Consider the following 21368-nt stretch of genomic DNA (forward strand, 5'->3'; position numbering starts at 1 on the left):
GGTTTGCTCAATGGTCAGAAAACGTCAGTAACACAGCCAAGTCCTTGCATTTTAAATCTCACTTTGAAATAAGCCCCTTCACCTTTATCTGGAAGCCACTTACAAGCTTAAGAGGTTGCAACAGTATTAACTAAAGTCTCAATATCCTTAAGTTAGAGAGCATGTAGAAAACCAGACACCTAAGAGTTTTATTTAGGAAAAAAAATGAACAAAAAAAAACAAAGACCCAACAAAACACTTACAGATTATTACAACAACAACAACAAAAAAATCTTTAAGACAAAGATGACAGAGAAAGAAATTTCAAGATACTATTGCAACCAGAAGGTGGTGGCCATATTTGTATGCTGCTAGATCCCACACAAATGAAAGTACATTTCCACTCAAGATCAGTATTGTGAGTTAAAGAAAACAACTCTCTGAGGGACAGAAAAAAAAAAACAAAAAAAAACCCCAAAAAACAGGCATGCTCCATAATTTATAAATTAAGAGGTACAGACCATTACAGATTAATCATTACATGAAATAATTTTCTGGTAAAGACAAGGAAAAGCAAAGAACCACATTTCCTAAATAAGAGACCTCACCGTGAGTTTCCCACCCCATCACCCTATCCCAGTTTTGAAGTTCAGCAAAACCAGGTTTTTTACAACCATAAAGCTAAAAGGTAATACTGTAACTCACTGAAGAAACATCATACAAGAAGCTTGTAACAAAAAGCAAAGGTCCAAAGTCAAAGGGTATAAAATGTTTGTGCCAAGAGGACACATTTTTCCCCAGCTCGCAGATTTGTAGACCTACACGAGCGGGCAGCCCTGTCCCACAGGCAGCTTGGCTGCTCAGCGGGTACTGCTCAACCAGTGGCAAACAAGCAGCTCAACAGAGCAAACATTAACTACAAAGCTTAATGATATTGGACTTTAACTGCACAATAAGCTCCACACCATTTCAAAGGTTAAATAATTGGTTTCTATACGGCTCTCGTCATTTAAAAAAAAAAAAAAAAAAAAAATCATTCTAAGAACATCAATTATCTATTATAAGAGGAAACAGAAAGAGCTATTTCCAGCCTTTATGCCTAATTTTGTTTTGATAGATTAGTATATCAGTGAGAAGACACAGAAATCACAAAGATACAGAAGTGTAACTCTAAGCTTGTATTTTGATGGTCATACTATGGACAGAAAGGAGAGGTTTCAGTTTTCCGAAGACACTACAAAGTGTGATGCATTTCATTTAACATCATAGTTGTGCTGAGAATCAAGTTACGAATAAAAGTTTACATGCAGGAATTTGCCATAAGACTAATTCCTAAGAGCTCTCCTAGTTTACTGCTGAAACAGAGAGCTCTTAGATGAGCATCTTATGTAGGGAAAGTGTAAGGCATTAGCTGGAAATTACAACTAAAACTCTGCCATTTTAAAACAACAGCATGCTGTAAGCACGCTTACTGATCAGGAAGAACGTCTGGTACCCAAAATAAGACCACCTGTTCAAAGTGAAGTGCATCTTCCTATAGAAAGGAAGGTTAAATAAGACGACAGTTAAAGATACCCTCATTTCAGAACATTATTCAAATTCATGCAAAGATACACTAGTAAGTGTTCTGTGTCTCTCTGAAGTCTATTTATTCATTCTCCCCTCCCCCTTTTTTAGGGTGGCAGATAGAAGGAGAGAAATATGACATCTGCTCATATCGCCCAGCTATTTTTCTTCTTCATTCAAATTGTTGTTTCTCAACACGAGAAAAATCCTCCTACTTAACAGAAATTGTGCAAAGTAAACCATTTCTAAAAAGAGAGAGAGAGGAAGAGGCACTTTTGTCTTCTAATCTTTCTTAAAGACAATAACTTCAAATCTTCAATCTGATAATGATAATAAACCAAAATAAGTTGCTGACTCATTTTAAGAAGGTGTTAAGCCACAATTTCACTTCAGACGAGTGTCATCCACAGAAATGTGCTGGCAACCTGAAGGTTACAAATAGTTTATCTTTGATTAGTTCTCTTAGTTGTCCAAGCCACTCAACCCTGCTGCGACATACTTTTACATCAACTCATTAAAGAAGTGACGTATGTATCATCCCACTATAATGCATTAAGTTCCCTCTCTCTTTACGCCACATGTTAGGCAGAGACTTTTCCTTATGCGAAGCTAAAAATTATCAGGAAGTGAAGAATTAACAGAAACAGTGGCCAGGAAAAAGCAATTTACATATTAAACATAAATAAACTTTCTCAGTCAACACCTCCTTGACACTACCACCATCCAATTTTAATGAAACAGTCACAGAGGTTATTTGCTTACAGTACTTTGGTTTTCTATTTTACATTCTCATACAGTTCATACGAAACAGTAAAGTTCATTTTTACTGATTATGCCTTCCTGTCTTTCTTGGACAAGCGTACTGGGAGGCAGGAGTTTGGAAGCACGCTCTGAACACAAAAGGCTTGCAATTTCTAGTGAACCTTGCACTGAATTCAAGTCAGATGTTTTAAACCATATTTGTTACCTACAGACCTTTAGACAAATTTATTAGTCAAGGATTGCTAACAAATAAAAGAGATCTTTGCTTAACGGATGGGGTTTTTTTTTTTTTTTTTTACAAGAAAATCAATTTTAAATTTCTTAATCAATTTTGAATTTCTTAAGCTATATTGCAACAGATGAATATATTGTATTAAAAATGACATTTTGAAAAAGGCTTTTAAAGAATGTGGATTTTCCCCCTTCTTCCTTTTAACATACAGCTGGCCACATCAGCAAGCATCACTTCTTGAAAAGGCTGAATATGTTTACCACATCATTAAGAATATCTTCCTGATGCTCAATGAACCTCTAAAATAAACTATGCAAACAAGCCAACCACAGTCAAACCTCCACTTCGGACCACCATTCCTTCTTGTCTCCTCCTCCCTTCAGTTACACAGAGGAAAAATCCATTCCTCAGTGTCTTTTAGAAGTATCACTTACCTTCACAGGCTTCCTTTCTGTCATCATTTGACAGCATGCCAGTTATAGAAACAGACTGACGTAAAACTCATTTATACAATCAAACTTCCTATATAAGCTTCAGATTACAAGGGAACTATAATAAGCAAAGTAGAGTGAAACTGCTGCTGCATACAATATTGTAGTAATATGATAGAGAAACCACGTTTTCTATTTAAAAATAGATTTTTAAAAATTCAAATACTTTAAGATTAAATAAAATTGCTCAAAGCAAGAACTACGCAGTTAACCTACTGAAAAGTAATATCCCTTACGAAATAAGTGAGAAGCAACAGATTTTGTGTGATAAAAGGGACTGACTACAATTCAAAAATACCAACTTAAGAATCCAAGTAAGACAATTTAAGTTTGTTTCTAGTAGAGTTGTATCTGTTATCTACGTTCACTGAAGAGAGTCTAGATGTAAGACTCCAGATACTCTAACTAGTCTGAAAATGCCATCAGGTGAGAAGCAAGCCAAAACATGAGATACTGTCCAAAGTACCATACCCAAAATACTCAGCACCACTACAGGTTAGCTTTTGCAGCGCTAGCCCTTTACTAGCATCACATATCTCGGCTTTAATGCTTTCTGTACCCAGCAGAATATTTTTCTAAATATTAAAAGTGTTAAAGTATGACCTTTTTGTAAGTGTGTAGCTATGCCTGTTTATAAGGATAAGAAGGTAACAGCTCTCCTTCACTATTTTTTGGGTGTGAGCTTGGCTGGTCTGGCCTGCACGGCCACAGGAAAAGAAAAGCTGAAAAACTTCCTAGCTAAATGTTCCAATTCCCTCCTCCACGCCGTCTTTGAGTAATTCCATACGCAGATACATTTTACTCATATTGTTAAATCTCAGCCTTAGTGCCCCTGGAGTCATTGCTCTTATTTATACAGGGATATTATGCATGTGACATTGTATATACAAGCAACATAATATGATGCAAAATCCTCATTTACTGTGACAAAGTATTTTTCGCCTTACTCCTCAGATATTTCACATGCATGTCGTTCAGGAGAAAAGAAAACAGGAAAAAAGTGAAACATCACTTTTGAGCTGGTGCTCCCACCAAGTGACAGAAGTCTTACAAAGACTGCTTCAGTAATTTTTGTGTAATGCATCTCAGCAGTTTTGCTTAAGCGGACACATCTCTAACATGGAGGACTGAAGAAACGCTAAAGCATCAATGCACACGCAGCACTCATAATGCCCTCTTATTACAGGCACGGGAACACACCTACCCACCACAGACAACTTACTAAAGCTCACCATCCTGACAGTAGGTGCTAAATTTTTTATAAAGCATCCTTTTTTTTTTTTTTTTTTCCTGTCAGAGTTAAACAGTCTTAGGACGCAAATGTTATTGAAGAAGAATGCAAGCCACCAGCTGAACTATTTTCAAAGCTCACTTTGCCAACTACTTGCAACTGGCAGGCTTTTTTTTGCCGAACCCTCAGTACGATAACTGGCTCATATTCTGGTTTCCACTGTACTAAAAGCAACGAGACACTCAGTGCTGACACCAGCACAGACCGACCAATTCACAGATTTGTTTGGAGACAAGGATTCGATCCATAATGCACATGGACTGAGAACCACACAACACACAGAAGACTTTGCCGCCACGACTGCTGCTGTTTTTACTACAGTATCAACAGACAAGTGCCAGTATTTTCTCCTTATTCTTTCAAGCCCTCCCACAAGCCCAGTAAGGAGCTAAGATTAGTATTATCTTCATACATTTATCTCTCGCAGAAACATGCGGAAGACTGTTCAGCAAACAAAAACTGATAAACTTTATATACGACAGGTACAAGGAAAACTCTTTAATCATTAATATAAATTAACAAGATCTAATAGACACCAGAATGAAAAAGATGCACCTTATAGCTCACCATTTAAAAGATGCAATTTGAAGGTCAAAGGCATATGAAGCATTCCCCTGTCCAAGCACTAATCAAATTGTAACCATTCCCTTGGGACTATGTCTTCCATGTAATTCACACCCAACCGTTCTGAGGTTTGAAATTACTAACTGCCAATTTTAAAAAATAATAATAATTAAAAAAATCCAAGTGTATAGGTAACCCCTTTGAAAGAAGAAAAAAACTATCTGATAAAGTAAGTGCTGATCAGACCAGCAGGAGACCATAGCCTTCTGAAATCTGAAGAGATGTCCTGCTTCAAGGTTTGAGCTGCAGGAACTACTATTATCACTGTCACAACAAAAGCACAACCTTTGAGGTTGTTAGAGGACAAAATAACATTTCACTAACTTCTATCTGCCTCCAGCTATGTTGGGGTAGAACTAGACTTATGGCTTTTTGGTATAACATACAGTAAGTAGCTTCCTAGTGAAGGAAAAAAAAAAATTGAGTGAAGTCAATATTACTGATCAATCAGCATCTCTGAACAAGTTGCCTTTTGACATGCCCCCAGGCAACAACAAACCCTGACCATCAACAAGACAGTTATCCAAGGCTTGATACGAGAACTCAGATGTAGCCAGTAGCAGGCATTCGAACACATCTCCAGGGTAAAGAATGAACCTCTAGAATGTACAGGCTGAAGAGAGAGAGAGAGATATATTTTTTTTTTTAAGATATAAATGATGTACCCCAAAAGTATCTCCTGAAGTGATTTTCAGAAGGTACTCTGGAGGAGACAAAAGGATTCTAGAGGGCTGCCATATTTCAAATCCCCAAAGGCTGGTAACCAAGAGGTGTTCCAGACACTGAACATCCATTGTTCACTAAAACTACATATCACCAAAAAAAAAAAAAAAAAAAACCCAAACAAACATGCAAAAACTGTCAAAATACCGACCTCTCCTTAACAGGCATCGTTTCATACCAAAGCAAGACAAAAATCAAAAGTTACTAACGTTGCTCTGGTGTTTTTCCAACTACAGCCCATTCAAGGCCCACTTCCCCAAGAGAAGTCTGTCCACAGGCAATAAAGGACAGGCTAGCAGCCCCAGACTGCTCTCAGCCCCTCTCCTCCTCCCTCACTCCGTTCTTCAGGACAATTCTTTACCTACCGAGCAGAAAAGTTCTAAATAAGGCAGCACCTTAACCGTCAGCAGTAAACAATTTCCAATCAATTTTGCAGGTAACAAGCCTCTGCCAGGAAGTAATTTATCTTTCCCATTGAAAATGTAACAAGCAATCGCTGGGAGAACAGGGCAATGTGAATTACTAGGCGAAATTGTCCACCAATGAAAAAAATCCATTAGGTCTACGACAAAGGTCAGATAACATTGTTTGGGTTCAGCCATAATTCTTTCTTATGAGGTTCACATTAAGATTTTGTCTAATGGGAAAGAGAAAAAGTGCAGAGGCAGGCACTCGTCAGCTATCTCCTCCACAATCTAACTGATTAGTATCTTTATCAGCTTTGGTCAGAAGAGCCAAACACACTCACGCATTCTAAGAGATTGTAACGTCTCCTTTTAATTAAAAGGAGACAAAACATGTCTGCAAAAACCAAGATGTCAGATACATCTACACATAGACATCGGTAAAAGTCTCATGAGTTATAAGCATTTATGTAGAAAAGCATCTAACAGCGAGACGTATGGAATAGCTCTACCAAAGTACAGACATTCAGAGGCAAACAAAATACACGAAACAATTGCAAAGATATGGCTGAGAGACACTAATCCTCTACTATCTCTCCCTTATACCTTAAGAGAGGTTAAGAGCTGATAAGTACCTAGGGTGATACATGCTTATCTACCTGCGCAAAAGTGTAATTCCGTAGAAGTCTAAATACACTCTCATCTAAAAGTTCAGCTGCAAAACACCACTATTTTCAGAAGGTATCTCTATATTAAATCACCAGTAGATAGATTCAAGAGAGAACGCAAGCAAAGTTGCTCAAACAAATAATTTTGACGGTCAGGTAGTGCAGAAATGCACTCTCCAAATGGCTTAACTTTTATTTGATCTTCCACTCAAAAAATAACGTAACATGATTTGTCTCAAGTTAATCCCACCAGCCAACAGCATACAAAATTTACACAGATACTTTCGCACAAGTGTTGGTCTCTGCTCCTGGCAGGCCCAGGCCAAAAATAGCACTTAGTCTAAGTTACATCTCAGTCATACAAAGGATGTTCCCTGCAGGTCAAGACTGAGATTATTCATAGGGCAAAACAAGGAAGCCATAAATGCACTAAAATATCAAGCAACATACAATGTGACATTTAAGATTCAGAGTTTCTATTTCCAGGACAGATAGTAATACAAACAACATCCCAGTCTTTGAAGTCAATTATTAAAATAAACAAACATCATTTTAGTGTATTGATTGTTTTTCCGACCATAGTATTTTCTATGAAGATTCCACGCTTTATTAAATTGTTTCAAGTCAACTTCCTCAGTGACATTCCAAATTCATGTTTGTTCTTCAGCTTATCCACAAACACAGACAGCATTAACAATTTCTGGTTACCGGGTCACAAAACCTTGGTCTCATTTTACGCTTCAGCAACCTGAATAGTGTACATTATTTGAAAGGAAATTGGAGTGATGTGACTTTTTTTTTTTCCTAGAATTAGTATAGCCTCACCACTAGACTTCCACAGACAGCTTAAAAACCTAACTTGGTCACCTTACTGATAAGCAATTGGAAAGCCATCTACTTTGGGAATTGAGATCAACAAGTAAATATTTTCAAAACAAAGTGTCAAATTTGAAGTACGACATTACTGAGAAATATAAATATCATCAGTCTTTCAAATGTTTAAGTTTGAAAGCAGGTACAGATTCAGAGCACTGGGAAACAGGGAGAAAGAAATCATAAGAATACAAGGTTTAGAGATTCTTGCATGAAAACAGCAAGCTAGCTTCAGGTGCCTTCTTTTGAGGGCTTCTCACCGATGATTTGACTTCCAATCAAAACAACTCCATTTGGTTCAAGAGTTGCCTAGATCTCTAAAATTCTTACTACATAATAAAATGGAGTTTACTACTTGAAAGTTCTAATTGTCCAACAAAAGGAATCTTATCAAAACATGTTTAAGACACCACTTCTGAATCACAGGCACAGCTTTCTTGTGAAGAAGCTGCCAAAATTCATAGGCTTGTTTTTTGTTTTTCAAAAGAAACAAGTGGGAAGCAAAAACTCGTTTCTTGAAACATCTAGCAGTCCAAGACGACCTAAACATAGACAGTAGCTGTTTGATCACTGTGCTGCCATAATAGCTCGGTGTGGATTGTAGCAATAAGTTTATCTAATCTATAGACAACAGTCCATCTAGTACAGAACTTCTAAGGGCTGGCAATTTCTAAGACATCCCTGCGTAACAGCATCCTTCCACTGACCAAAATAAGATAATTTCCTCCTACCTGAGAGATCATGATGAATAAGGTCAGCAAAGTTGGGGTCATCACCCCACCAAAATATCCACAGCTCCCTGCGTCCAGGTCTCTGGTCTCGGCGCCAAACACTGAGTACATCCGCCTTCAGACAGCGACTGAAACTGCTCAAAATAGGGTCCTCTTCCGTGACCGGAAAGAGAATTGGGGCAGATGTTGGACCCTGCCATACATATCGCTTCCATTTAATCCCAGTTAGATCAGCCTAAGGGAAAGAAAAGAAAAACCATCAGATACTGGGGTAAGCACATCCCCAACAAGCATCCTGCTATAACAACACACAGCACAGGTATAGACAGGTGGAAGGAAGAAAGGAAGAATTAATCCAACAAAATCTAACAGAAACCATACTTGTAGGTTTTGTGTACCTTAGAAGATAAACTGGAAATAATCTGGGATTCTGCTTTAAAATCTCCTTTAGTAACTGCAGTAAAGCAAGAGCTGCTCATTTTCACTGCAGCTTTAAGATTACAGAGAGAAAAGTCAGATCTAATTTAAAATAAAAGAAGTGAAAAACGAGTGAATAATGTAATTATTTGCAGACTGCAACTGTCTAGTCTACTAAACACTTCCCTTCGCAAATAACATCCTTCTTTTTACTTACTTATGCATAACGCTACCTTTTCAACCCAAGATTACTCTAAGGAAACAGGTAACATAGTGAATCTCACTCAAGCATACATTCTTCCTGTCATCTACTACTCTGGACAATTTCACAAGTTTCTCCATTGTAAAATATTCTCTGTATCTCACACAGGAAGCCTCTCAAGTACATTTATTTTACCCAGAGCTATCACACTTTTCATTTTTCACACCACAACTTAAGAATGTAAATCCTGTTTTTATCATTCAATTATACATCAGACTCCTGTCCACATTATGATTCACTAAATCCCCTTCTAGGCAAAAATTCATTGGACTCCATAAAAGTAGAAGAGTTACTACTATATGGAATGGGAAACAGAGAATTCCTGGATTATGTACAATGCAATACCATTACCAAATTTTAGCACTAAGTTTTTTCACTTGAGTACAGTCACCTTAAGGCACATAGGGAAGGCACTGCCCCGAGTTCGCTTTGAGAAGGGAGAACAAGGTGGGCTGGCATTTGCTAAGAAGTCACTTTTTTTCCTTCCCAATATGACAACACACAAAAGATTACTGCAACATTTAAACCTAACATGGCAGCCTTCCCACTTTGAGAAGGAGAAATTTAGACTAAAGGTAAGGAGTCTGCAACAGTTGATACTTTAGAAAGACTAAGATTTTAAAATGTGTTACTAATATGGAGCTGCAGGCCCGATGCAGGCTGCAAACATGTTCGGGCTGTCCAGATTCCCCTCCATCCAAAAATATTAGTACCACAGCTTGGCACAGGTTTTTACCTACAACAATCTCTAGAATGGTAAATATCAGGCAGTCAGCTAAGATTAGCTAATCTGCATTAAAAAGCAGATGAAACAGCTCAGCACAGCCACCAAAAATTGCATCACAGTGCAGTCAAATCATATTTACTTTGGGAGCTACCAAAATCAACAATTCGAACGATTTCGTACTTGGGTTTAAAAGACTACAAAATGGTGCACGACAGAACATTAAGATACCACCGCTTCACAGGGAGCGCATCACCAAAAGCAGACCTCCAGAATAAAAACAAGCAGTAAGGCAGATCACTTGAAAAGCAAGGAAGAGGAGAGGTTTCGTGCTCAGCTTTGTCTGGGATGTCACGAGTGGGGAGAGAAAAAGACAAAGTTCCCCGAGATGTGGGGCTGGAAGAAGGAGCAGCAGATCTCCCTACCTCCTGCGAGAAACACCGCGTTCAGAAGCGGAGACAGGGAGAAAGGAGGAAAAGTTGCAGGCAAGGAAAGCCAGGAAAAGGCGAGCGGCGGGGAGGATACTATCCAGGAAGAAAGCGGAGGGAGGGGCGAGGCGAGACAGACAGCGATGGAGGGGGAACCAGAGGGGCATGGGAGAGTTGGCTGGCTCCAGGCAGGGCCTACTCTGAGGACTCATCCAACAGAAGCTATGCTAAAAATGGCTGCTTTGCTTCCACTACCCCTTCCTCCCCTCCCCCAAACCTCCTCTCTCTTTCACTCTGTGTCTGTCGTGCGTGTGTGTGTGTGTGTGTGCCGGTGGCCGACACTTACCAGGCAGAAGAGGTTGGAATGGCAATCCTCCAGGCTGGCCCCGTTCGGCACGAAGCAGGAACTCATCCTCACAGCCACAACCCACACGCCATTATCCCACAGCCTCCGACAAGAAAGAAAGAGACAGACAGAGAGAGAGAGAGAGGGAGAGGGAGACAGACACCGAGAGGGAAAGGGGGGAGGGGGGACTCTGCACACGCACAAATAATAATACAATTAAATAAGGGATTTACATACAGACACACACGCACGCGAAATAGTGGCAGGATAAATAGCCCAAGAGGAGAGTGGTATCGGAGAGGGGGGTAAAAAAAAAAAAAAAATTAAAAAAAAAAGAAAAAAATCGGAGCGTTTTCTCTTCTTCTGGATATCAAACGGGGGGGTTAAGCCACCGTGGAAGGGGAGAACAGAAAGAGGGAGGTGGTAAGTAATCCAACGACGGGAGATTAGGATCAAAATCCTCCCTGTTCCTCTTGTCTTCTCATTCGCATAAGGAGGGGAGGGAGAGGAGGTGAGGTGAAGGGGTAATTGATCCAACAAGAGAATAAAAATGGGGTAATTAATCCAGGGGGGGCTAGGGGTAAAAATCAGTTGACATCCCTCCTTCCTCTCTTCTCAGATGCCAAGTGAGAGAAGTAGGAAAAAATAAATAATCCAATAGGGGCAATTAATCCAGAAACCTCCCTCCTCTTCCTCCTGTTTCTTTAGTCATCAGACGAGAAAGGGGTAAATCGTGGAATGACTGGGAAGGACTGGCTGTGGGAGAGAGAAAAATCCAGGCTCGTCTCTTCGGAGTCCGAGGGCAACAGGGTGGGTGGGTGGGGGGGTCAGATTCTTCTCCCCTGCTCCAAAAATATTCCAAATAAATTAAAATTTAAAATCATAAAAACAAACTTGAAGGGCCAGAAGCAAGGCGAGTCTGAAGAATTCGTAAAGGCAGGACAAGAAAAATTTCCTGGGGTATACCCCAAAAAACCATCTGCGGGGGCAAGGGAGGGGGGGAAGATATTCCTTGAGAGAGAAAGGCCGCAAAAGTCTCCGTAGCAGCCCAGCGGGGGATTAAATTCCCCTGTGGAAAGCCCCTCTCCCCAAAAAGAGAGGGCAAAACCAAAATACCCTCCGTTGGGTAAAAAAAAAAAAAAAAAAAATAAAAAAAAAAAAATAAAAAAATCCTTCCGTGGAGAAAGGAGGGAAGGGGAGAGGGGTGGTAAGAGAAAATTGCGGTGACCCTCGAAGTCTCTTCGGGGAAGGATGGAGGAGTCTCCCAGAGGCCGATCCCCAGTCTTTTCGGGGGAGGAGGAAGGGGTAAATCGCAGTGTCTTCAGGGAGGCTTGCCCCCCCCCCCCCCAGCTGTCCTCCGGGGCCGAGGGAGCCCCACAAAGTCCACACGGCTGGGCGGGTCTCTTCAGGGGAGCCCGGACCCCGCCAAGTTACCGCCGAGAGCCGGAGGAAGGGGGGGGATCCGGGGCAGGGAGGGCCCCCTCCACCGCGCCAAACCCCGCAAGACCCCTTCGAGCGGGGGGGGGAGGGACACCAGCCCAGCTGCGAGGCTGGTCCCTTCAAAAAAAATAAAGAAAAAAAAAAAAAAAAGGGGGGGAGAGGGGCGGAGTGGAGAAAAATATAAAATTATAGTCTTCAAGGGAGCGATCTCTTCTGCGGGGGGAGAGGAGCGAGCCCCGAGACCCCCCCGGCGGGGCGGGGGCCCCCGCTCTCCTCAGGTGAGGGGTCCCCGGGAGAGCCGGCGGCTGCCGCGGGAAGGCTCCGCGCCGCCCCGCTGCGGCGTCCCCGCGGGGGCAGTGGGCGGAGGGCCCCCTCCCCGAGGTCTCCTCGGGAGGGCGGGGAGGCGGCGGCCGAGCCCCGGGCTCTCCTCAGCCGGAAGGGCCGCGGAGGAAAGGGCTCGGAGCCCCGCAATTCCCGGCCCCGCCGCCGCCGAGACCGAGGGACGCGGCGGCCGCTGCTGCTGCTGCTGTTGCTGGCGGATTCGGTGCCCCGAAGCCCCCGCCGGCGGCTCTGCTCCTCGCTTCCCCTCAGCGGTGCCTCTGTCGGCGGCTGCCCGGCCGCGGCATCCTGGTCAGCCAGCTCCCCTCAGCGAGTCTCCCCCATGTCGCGTCGCGGCCGGAACGGGGAGGGGGGGGAAAGGATTCTTCTGCCGTTTAATTCCGAGCCCCTTTTTCTTTAATGGCGGCCACAGGGACGAGAGTCGGGGCCCCCCTGCCGCGCTCTCATTGGCTGACGCGCCGTCACGTGGGCCTGCACAGCGATGGCCGCCGTCGCTGCTGGGAGGAGGAGGGTGCGGCGGAGCGGCGCGGCCGCCAGGCGCTTGCTGGGCGCTAGAGAGCCGCCCGCCTTCCTCGTTGGGAGGCCGCCATCTAGCGGCCGGGCCGCGCCGCAGCTTCGGGGCGGGCTCAGCGGCAGCGGGGCCGCGGGTTCGAGTCCCGGCTCCCCGCCAGGCCACGGCTGCCGGGCCTCGGAGCTCGCTGTCCCCCTAACGCCACCGCGTCGGGGGCCGCAGTGCCTCCCATCCGCTCGCCTCGGGGCTGTCCAGGAGGCGTTCCTCACGCCTGGGGCCAAAGTCCGGGCACAGACTGTCCCACCGGCAAAGAAAACACCGGCCCTGGCTCCTCTTCCGCAAATTCTGCCTCTTGGCAGAGGTTTCCCGAGGTCTGCGCTCAATACCGTGCTGGCGCTTTGCACCACGGAGCAAATTCCATGCTAAGGATCTTGGAACCTTTTAAAAAAGATATGCAAGTATTTGGAAAGCTTACATTAATACTTAATAGAAACATCGATGCTTTCATCAGTCCCACAGACACAGTATCTGCTGGAGCAGAACCGTACTCCAAAATTCCATTTTTTTTCATGCACAAATACATATTGTGCAGTTTGTGAGGATGAAGTAGGTGGTTCCTCTGTTACTATATGCACAGATTTGCTGAAGGACTTTGAGATTATTCAGAATTAAGATGCTACGGTGACAGGGAAAGCTATTTTTAAGAGGTATTTGGAAAGTATATGCATCTTGTTAATCCTCTCATATTACACACTCATTTTCAATGCAATGGCTTGCGTGTAGAATGTAAAATTCTAAGTTACTCTATACAGATTTTTTTTAATTGCAAAGTTAAAGTGAAAATACAAGCCAGTGTAAAGTGCCTGAAGTAAAAGAAAGACTTGGATGTCTCAGCTAACATGACATTCACATTAAAATATGATACGTTCATGCAAGAGCAGCACATTGCATCACAACTATGCAACACGATGATGTTTCAAAGGCCCTGCAAATTATTTCAGGACTCACGAACAAGACAAGCGGCAACCTTCTGCAAATGTCTTGATAGAGTAGGAGGAAAGAAGGACACTCTATAAATAAATTCATAAATTAGAAAAAAAAAAGTGAGGCTAGATATTTTCACCAAGAGAAACTTTGAAGATTTACTCACAGTAAGACTATTTTTGTATGTCAGTGTAGGCAAGCAAGATTCTTCTTTTTATCTAAATAGAATCAGAGTATTTTTAACGCAGGAGATTCATTCCCTCACTGCTCATCAAAACACGGCAGCTGGGGACGGAGCCGGGATGCGGGGGGAGGGCGTGTGGAACCAAACCACTTTCCAAGTGGAACAGATGGTTTTCTCCGTGGTGACTGCAGACCGCGGTGCAAGGAGGATTCGCTCTGCGGCGGCGCCCAGAACCCGCTCCTCCACACTGCCGCGGGTGCCGAGGGGCACGCAAAGGCCCTCCGAAGTTTCAGCACACCTCTTTGGTCGTTAGAGCGATTATCTCACTGCACAAAGAGATGTTATTAAGTCACACCTCCTGAAGGAAATAAAAGAAAGCTTTTGGCATTAGTAGCCAAGAACTGGTATAGTTTTCCCTCTAAGAGGAAAAAGTATCCTTTGGTAAAACTGGATTTGGTAGAGGGAACGGAAATCCAGTATGATGACTCAGTGTGGGCTGGATGCACAGCAAATGGACTCTTGCATTTCCCCACTGGTTTCAAGATGACGCCAAATTTTCACCAGCTGAGAATCCATTTCTTTTGCCTGAAACAGCATAGCTCAGCGTCTGGAAGAGAGGGTTAATCTAGTGTCCAGCACTGGTTTTGGCATTGATTCACTTGACGGTTTTGAGGAACCCAGCTTCGGTGTCTCAGTTTACTCATTTGTAACATGCATTTTGAGATCCGGTTCATTGGTACTTGCATATTAGTCACAGTAAATACTTATATAGGAGCCCAGCACAGGCAAGTGCAGAACATATTTTTTTTTCTACTAAACATAAATATAGGAAAAAGAATGAATAAAATATTGACAAAAGAGGAAAGAAAACTAATACATCAACTAGTGATTTTTTAAAAGTCATTCCCTTCCTGCTTCATACCTGCATTACAGAACCTACAAGCCATCAGCTTTCCCAGTCACACGTGCAGCACTAAATAACGGTAAGACACACAGGATAACAGTCATATCTGTGTTTGGCAAATTTTGGACCTGAGACATCACTTGCCCTTTGCATGCTGTACGTGCTATTTGGGAAAGAAAGCCTCCTTCAAAAAGAAGGAGGAGGCAGATTAAAAAATTCAAAAATTGAAAAAAAAATGCTATGGAAAACAGCAGCTATTTTTTAGATAGGTTATTGTATAGTTCTCATCTCTGCAACTTCCAGAAGTGCATTAAGCTGCATAATTAGCAGCTGTCACATGTAGCCTTTTCTCTCCCTCTTCCTCTCCCCAGAGGGAAACTGCATGAAGAAATTTTAATATAAATTTTAGTATATACACTGTGCAGTGCATTCATATTAGGAAAGATACAGTGAAGTAAGTTTGTGCTCAATCTTAGGTTCATCTTTGTGTAATATAAACTTTACCAGTTTATAAAACGCTACTGGTCCAATTTAAAAATTAACTAGTCTTTTGGAAAGGCAACAGTAGTGGGGGCGGGGGTGAAGATGATCCCCGTTGCATCAGATTTACACCAGTGGAATTGCTAGGAACCGGGCGGTTAACGCTACTCACTTGTCCTGGTATTATCTACTTACGCTTTCATTGACGCATCTAGCCAAAAGTAATGAGGGATGGATGATTTTCTCCTTTAGTCAAAAGTATTTATTTTGAAAGGAATTGTTATATTTTGGAAAACATCAAAACAAAAAGTAAGACTTCATATTGCTTTTCCATTCACATTAAAAGATACTCCACTGTTGAATATAAAAAGTCAATGGACTGCAGCATCTCCTAGTGAATCTCCGTAGACGAACTTAGAAGAAGATGCTACCTTTTAGAAGTAAAGGCTAAAAAGAAAGAAATGCAGCTTAAGAACAATAGCAACATGAAAAACAATGGCATTATTTAGCATTTGGTTTCCATTCAGACTCTCTCCTAATTTTTCAAAGTATTTATTTTCTACTTAACAAGTTCAAAGAAAATTGAGATTACAGGATTGAACATATTGCCAACAATCTGAGGTATGAAGTGCAGACTGAATGCTTAAACTTCAGCTACAGAGGTGGTAATTATTGTAATTGGTCCATGTGAAGCAAATATATCAAGTAGTATAGAGTTCAAACTTATGCCAGTCAGTCTCCAGTTGGCACCAACAGTTCTGTCAGGAGGATACAGAGGTCTCAGCAGGACTTATTACTGGAAACTGTTCAACAGTTCTCTTCTCCAAATGGTTGCAAGGGGATTTAGGTGGGAAGAAAGATAATTTTTAACAAATTTAACTACTTAAAAATGGCTAGATGCCCAGAGCCACCTAGTCTACCTTAGTCACTACTACCAAACAATTTTAAAAAGAAGATTAAAAATATCACTGCTGTAAAGAAATGTCTGACTTGGCTTTAACAATACGATCAGATCACTGCAAAGCTACCCAAACATGTACTGTACACCATACTACAAGTACATATATAAATATATCCAGAGTAAAAGGTACAGCAGAGTACTTACACAGTGTGTTTCTCAGAAAACAACTAGCTCAAGTTACTGGAATCCAACTCTTCCTATACGGACATGCGATACAGTTTCAAGAAATTAGAAGACCACTTACTTTTTAATTAAAAATGACAATAGCAAAGCCCCTCATAGGAGATAAGATTAGGGGGACTGTTTATTTCCCATTAGTATTTATCCTACAGCATTTGTAAGGTGTCCATAATTGTGGTGCAAAAAATAATTTAGATTCGCACTGAGCGTTTTCACAGGAGACTCTGCTCTGTGCCATACTGATGTTCAGCTGCTTTGTTTAGATTTTGCAAGAATGCTTTTTTTTTCAAATGGTGACTATGTCATTTTAGCAGAGGTTCTAAGAGAAGATTCAAGTTTAATGTACGGCAATAAAAAGAGGAATATGAGAATTCTTGCTCTCTTTAGTGTCAGCTTTGGTTAAGACGTATGAATGCACATGAATAGTCTTGTCAGAATCTCTGGGGCTACTGACATTCAAGATCTAACATATTATTACTTCTGACCAGAACATTAGCTGTTGTGCAGTAAGGAGAAGGGAAAGAGAAAAAGATAGGACCACTCCCTAACCAGATAGAAATTGTTATGTATTTCTCCGGTTGGAAATCGCTGAACAGAACTTTTCTGCTGTGAAAATACAATTCTTATTTTCTCCAATCTGAGATGAATGACTGTACTTACTCTTTAAATCTGCAGCAGGAAAAACAAACAAAATCATCATTTAATGCCTGACCTTGGACCTTTTTCTCATGGAAAGGATCCTAGTTAACTCATATAAAGACCGTACAACCAAGTATCGCATCCTTGTAAAGGACGCATGCTTATCAGAAGAAAGGTTCTAGCATTTATAGCTGTGCACTCTTATTTTTTTACCACTGAAAGTTTATTTGAATTACTAGCTTCAGATAAAGATAAGCTAATTAAATAATTTAGTTAAGATAATTTAAATTCAAATATCAGTATATATCAAATCCGGATACCACTACAATGGAAAGGTTCATTCAACTAGAAGCAAAAATCTTGCAATGTGCTTCTGGCTGAGTTAAGAGAAAATGTATTTCAGATTTTTGTTGTTGTTGTTGGTAACAATTTGTTGCCAAATAAATTTAAATTATTCAAAAGTGTTGGAATTAGTTGGTCTTCTGAAATTTGAGATGAATTAGTACCTTTCATTTATAGTGCCACAGAAGAGAATATCCTGCACTCCTTTAGTCCACATGCAGGAGTTACAGCACGTCAGACAAAGAAACTGATTTGTTTGGTGCAATAAATTATAGCAGACCTTTACATATTTGAAATGCAACAGATGGTCTTCCAAGAAGAGCGTAATGACTGGCAGACAGTACACTTTGTTTGAGTAGCTTGGAATGTCTTCAGCAATTACACAGAGAATGTTTTGGAGGGGAAGCCCTGTCATCTTCTCATGTAAATAGCTGTGATTTCCCCGTTTAGATGCTAAAAAACTGTATCTTCTAAAAACCCAACAAGTTAGCCAGTGAACTAGAAAAAGAAGTACCTTTGGGCCTCCCAAGAGTATTCAAGATGAGGCTCCAGACATTTTATCACCTGAGAAGAGAAACGTAGGTAGAAAAAAAAAAAATCAGCATTAAGAGGAAACAACTTTGGGCATGTAACTCTAAAATTATTAATCCATGGCCAACTATTCCATGGAAATGTAACTAACGAAAAAAGGAAGGTTTAAAACAAGTCCTTCAGACTTTTAGAAGCTGAGAGGTCTACAGATACAACATGCAGAATATCTAGGAAAAAAATCCAAAAGACTGAATTACTGAATAACCACCTCCTTCCTTTGGGAAACTGGTGGCTTGTGAAGAGGCCTCTTCAACATGAAACACTGGGGCTACAGTTCTTAAGGGCAGGGTAAAGTGAGCTTTTTTGAGGCTGTGACAGTCTTTCCATTTTCATAGACAAGCTATTCCACAAGTCAGCAATTAAGAGTTATTAAAAAAAACCAAAAAATAATGATAAAATGCTGATCTTTAATAGTGTATAGTGGGTTAGAAAAAATTAACTTCTCTCTCTCCCTCCCTTCCCCCTAATCCTAGAATTAATCTTTTCTGTTACAAAATCTTCCCCACCAAATTTGCTCTGAGTATAATTTTATGTGGCAACATAAACACAACCAAAACGTGTCCTTTAACAATGTAACTTAAATGTTGATGGAATCATAACTGCATTACTCCCTCTCCAATTAGCAGCAGCATTCTTTATGTTTGCTTATGAAGCGTAAACTGTTCACTTGTCACTACAAAGACCTTCTGTAGAGGACTTAAAAAAACAACCACAGCAATTAAAATGACAAAACAGAGGTGGATTGGTCACATTATGACAAAAAATATCTAGCTGTTTCCTTCCAGCAAAAGAATACACCAACCATCTGAAATGCTATGACCAAATTTTGTCAGTTTACATAATGCTAATGGATATTCTGGCAAAAGTACGGATTTCCAAGAAAGGAACAGACTAATACAGAACTAAATCTAACCTCACAGACTGATTTTTTTTTTTCCACCCGATCAGGATGATCACTCATCCTCTTCACCCATAAAAATTTCCCTTTTTGCTAGAACTATAGATACTCTATTCTGTAAGAAATTCTCTAAAAATAGGGGGAAAAATGGGTTTTGTCATCCAAAATAAGCAAAGCAAAAAGTAAACTGATAGGGATAGGACAAGTAAATTAAGATTTTAAACTTATTTACTTCAGTTGTATTAAAAACATTCTAAGAGAGTTAATTAAGACGGTAAGTCTCATTGCACCCAGGCTATTACTTATAAAACGCTAACCTCTGTTCCAGTCACATCTGTCTCTGCTGCTGGTTCCTGCCTGTTCTGCTGCACAACAGTAATAAGTCATCTGCAACACATGTAGGGATTTTTAAAAAATATTTTAAACATACATTTAAATAATAAAAAGTCTGAAAAGTACGTGTTTCAGGTTAGCTTCTCCTAGTTTAGATTATAGGGACTGAACAACTGAAGTGGTAAGGTAGCTTTGATTCCTAATACAGCAAGAAAGACTCTGAGAAAATAACTGACACACACAGAACCAGCCCTTCAGAGGGGAAAAAACCCAAACACTGTCTGTAGAATCCTCCTACAGGTATGTCCTTGGAGAAAAACTGATGAGAAAATTATCAGGAAGATTTTAATTGCTGTTTCTTCTCTGGAAGCTTTTGTCTCTTATAACAGCACACACATGGCAAGAGATACATATCAGAATTCATCCATGCATTATATTTTGCACATCAAATTAAGTTGATTATCCATGACTTTTTAGGCAAACACAGGAATGCAGAAAACGTCAGCAGTTATATATAGAATATATATGGGCATTTCACTCTTTACACTGAGAAAGAGCAGCAGATAATGAGCTCAACTATTACACTGAGAATAAATTTCATTTGCAAGTTCAGAAGTATCTCTGGCTCCTTATCTGTTTTGTGAACCAGAACTTACAGGTAGCTCATCACATTTGTCTTCAGAATTGTGTTTGTCTCCAGAGTAATTGCCGTTAAGTGGACAAAAGCTTTAATGTCTTCTTTATACCTTCAGCCATAATGGTTTTCATAAGCTGAGAACTCACAATTACTGCAAAATACAGAGGACAAGACGGAAAAAAAAAAATCAATAGAACAAAAAACCTGTCTTTTCCCTTCCCCAAATTCCCAGAATTAATCTTCAGATTTCATGCCTGTAAATTAGCTAAAGTATTTTCAGACTGTAATATTACCCTTCTGTATGTTTCATGTGATATAACTGCTTGACAACAAGCGTCTCTTTGGGAGTATTTATTCACATCAGGAAAAAAAAAAACCCAATAGAAAAGTGTCTAATTTTAAAGTTTGCAAATTAGACACCAATGACAAACAATTTAGTGTGACAGCATAGGCAAGACACAACCTTGAACCATTCTGCTGTTTTGTGGACACAGAGTGCCTTTTTCATCAATAGCCACAAGAAACATTAGACTGCCAAAAGTTTTGAAATCAGCAGGTTTTGACAAGCCAGTAATAAATCCTGAGCAATTTTTTTTTTTCAAAAGTATGTTTGAGCAATATCTCATAAATATAATTATTCTTTGCAGATGTTTGCTATTCAATACAATGGAAACAATGTTTTATTCGATCTGGCCAAGTGGTATCGGACACCATTTTTACTAAGACAACAATGAACACAAGACTGTTTGATCGCAAAAGGTAAAATCCTTGACATTAGGCTGATAAAGTAATTTGAGGTTTTGTAATATATGTGTTTCATACAATTATTACATTTTATTTTGTAGTTTACAAAAATCTATTCACAAAAATACAGAAGCTGGTCATGCATTCTTTATTTTCAAAGAATAACACTCATCCATGTAAACAGTCTGATTTAAATCACTGTGAGTGCTTGGATATGAAAACTACTGGATAAAGCAAATAGAATCTTATTGGGATGTATTGGAAACACAGAAATCAGAATACCTTTTGTGACTTGTGTTGCAACCTCCTGGAAGTCATATATATAACAGCATGAAACAATAAAGCTTTAACAATCTGGAAAGTAGTAATTGTACCTATGTTATGGTCTTTGTTGGCCAATTCTTTCATATTTGTCTCAGGACTGGCTACCCATCACTAGATCAGAAGGGAAAGTAGTGTAACAATAGCTTCATAAGACACTCATTGTTCCTCTGAAGTTCTAAGCTCTCATATGCTCAGGAAGCGAAAGCTTTGAGTCACTCTTATTACACAGATACTCAAAACCACCAGGTTTAGAAGGCATTAGGTACTAGAAATGCTATCTGCTTTCAGATATGATGGGCCTTTCCGTTTGCAGAAGTCTCACAGGATTCTACAGTGAAATAGAAGAAAGTCCAAAT

At 40.5% G+C, this 21368-nt stretch overlaps 1 protein-coding gene and 1 long non-coding RNA gene across 3 annotated transcripts in view; both read right to left on the reverse strand.

Annotated features, from left to right (window-relative positions):
• Positions 1-10811, reverse strand: part of MED13 (mediator complex subunit 13) — a 54356-nt gene extending 43545 nt beyond the window's left edge. The window contains exons 1-2 of the mRNA XM_086762865.1: positions 10522-10811; positions 8345-8579 (exon numbers count right to left, since the gene is read on the reverse strand). Of these exons, the coding sequence (XP_086618991.1) occupies positions 8345-8579; positions 10522-10587 (301 nt within the window). The 5' untranslated portion in view covers positions 10588-10811. The remainder of the gene's footprint in view (positions 1-8344; positions 8580-10521) is intronic.
• Positions 10812-15899: 5088 nt separating this feature from the next.
• Positions 15900-20091, reverse strand: LOC147598313 (uncharacterized). Of its 2 annotated transcripts, XR_015260635.1 has the most exons (3): positions 19964-20085; positions 19292-19361; positions 15900-18049 (listed from the first exon to the last, which is right to left on the reverse strand). It is a non-coding gene; the product is annotated as an uncharacterized LOC147598313 (long non-coding RNA). The 2 variants fall into 2 exon arrangements; XR_015260637.1 differs by lacking the exon at positions 19292-19361 and having other exon boundaries at positions 19964-20091.
• Between the last annotated feature and the right edge of the window lie 1277 nt (positions 20092-21368).

This window comes from Chlamydotis macqueenii, chromosome 19 (genome assembly GCF_036417535.1).
Source record: "Chlamydotis macqueenii isolate bChlMac1 chromosome 19, bChlMac1.mat, whole genome shotgun sequence".
NCBI lineage: Eukaryota > Metazoa > Chordata > Aves > Otidiformes > Otididae > Chlamydotis > Chlamydotis macqueenii.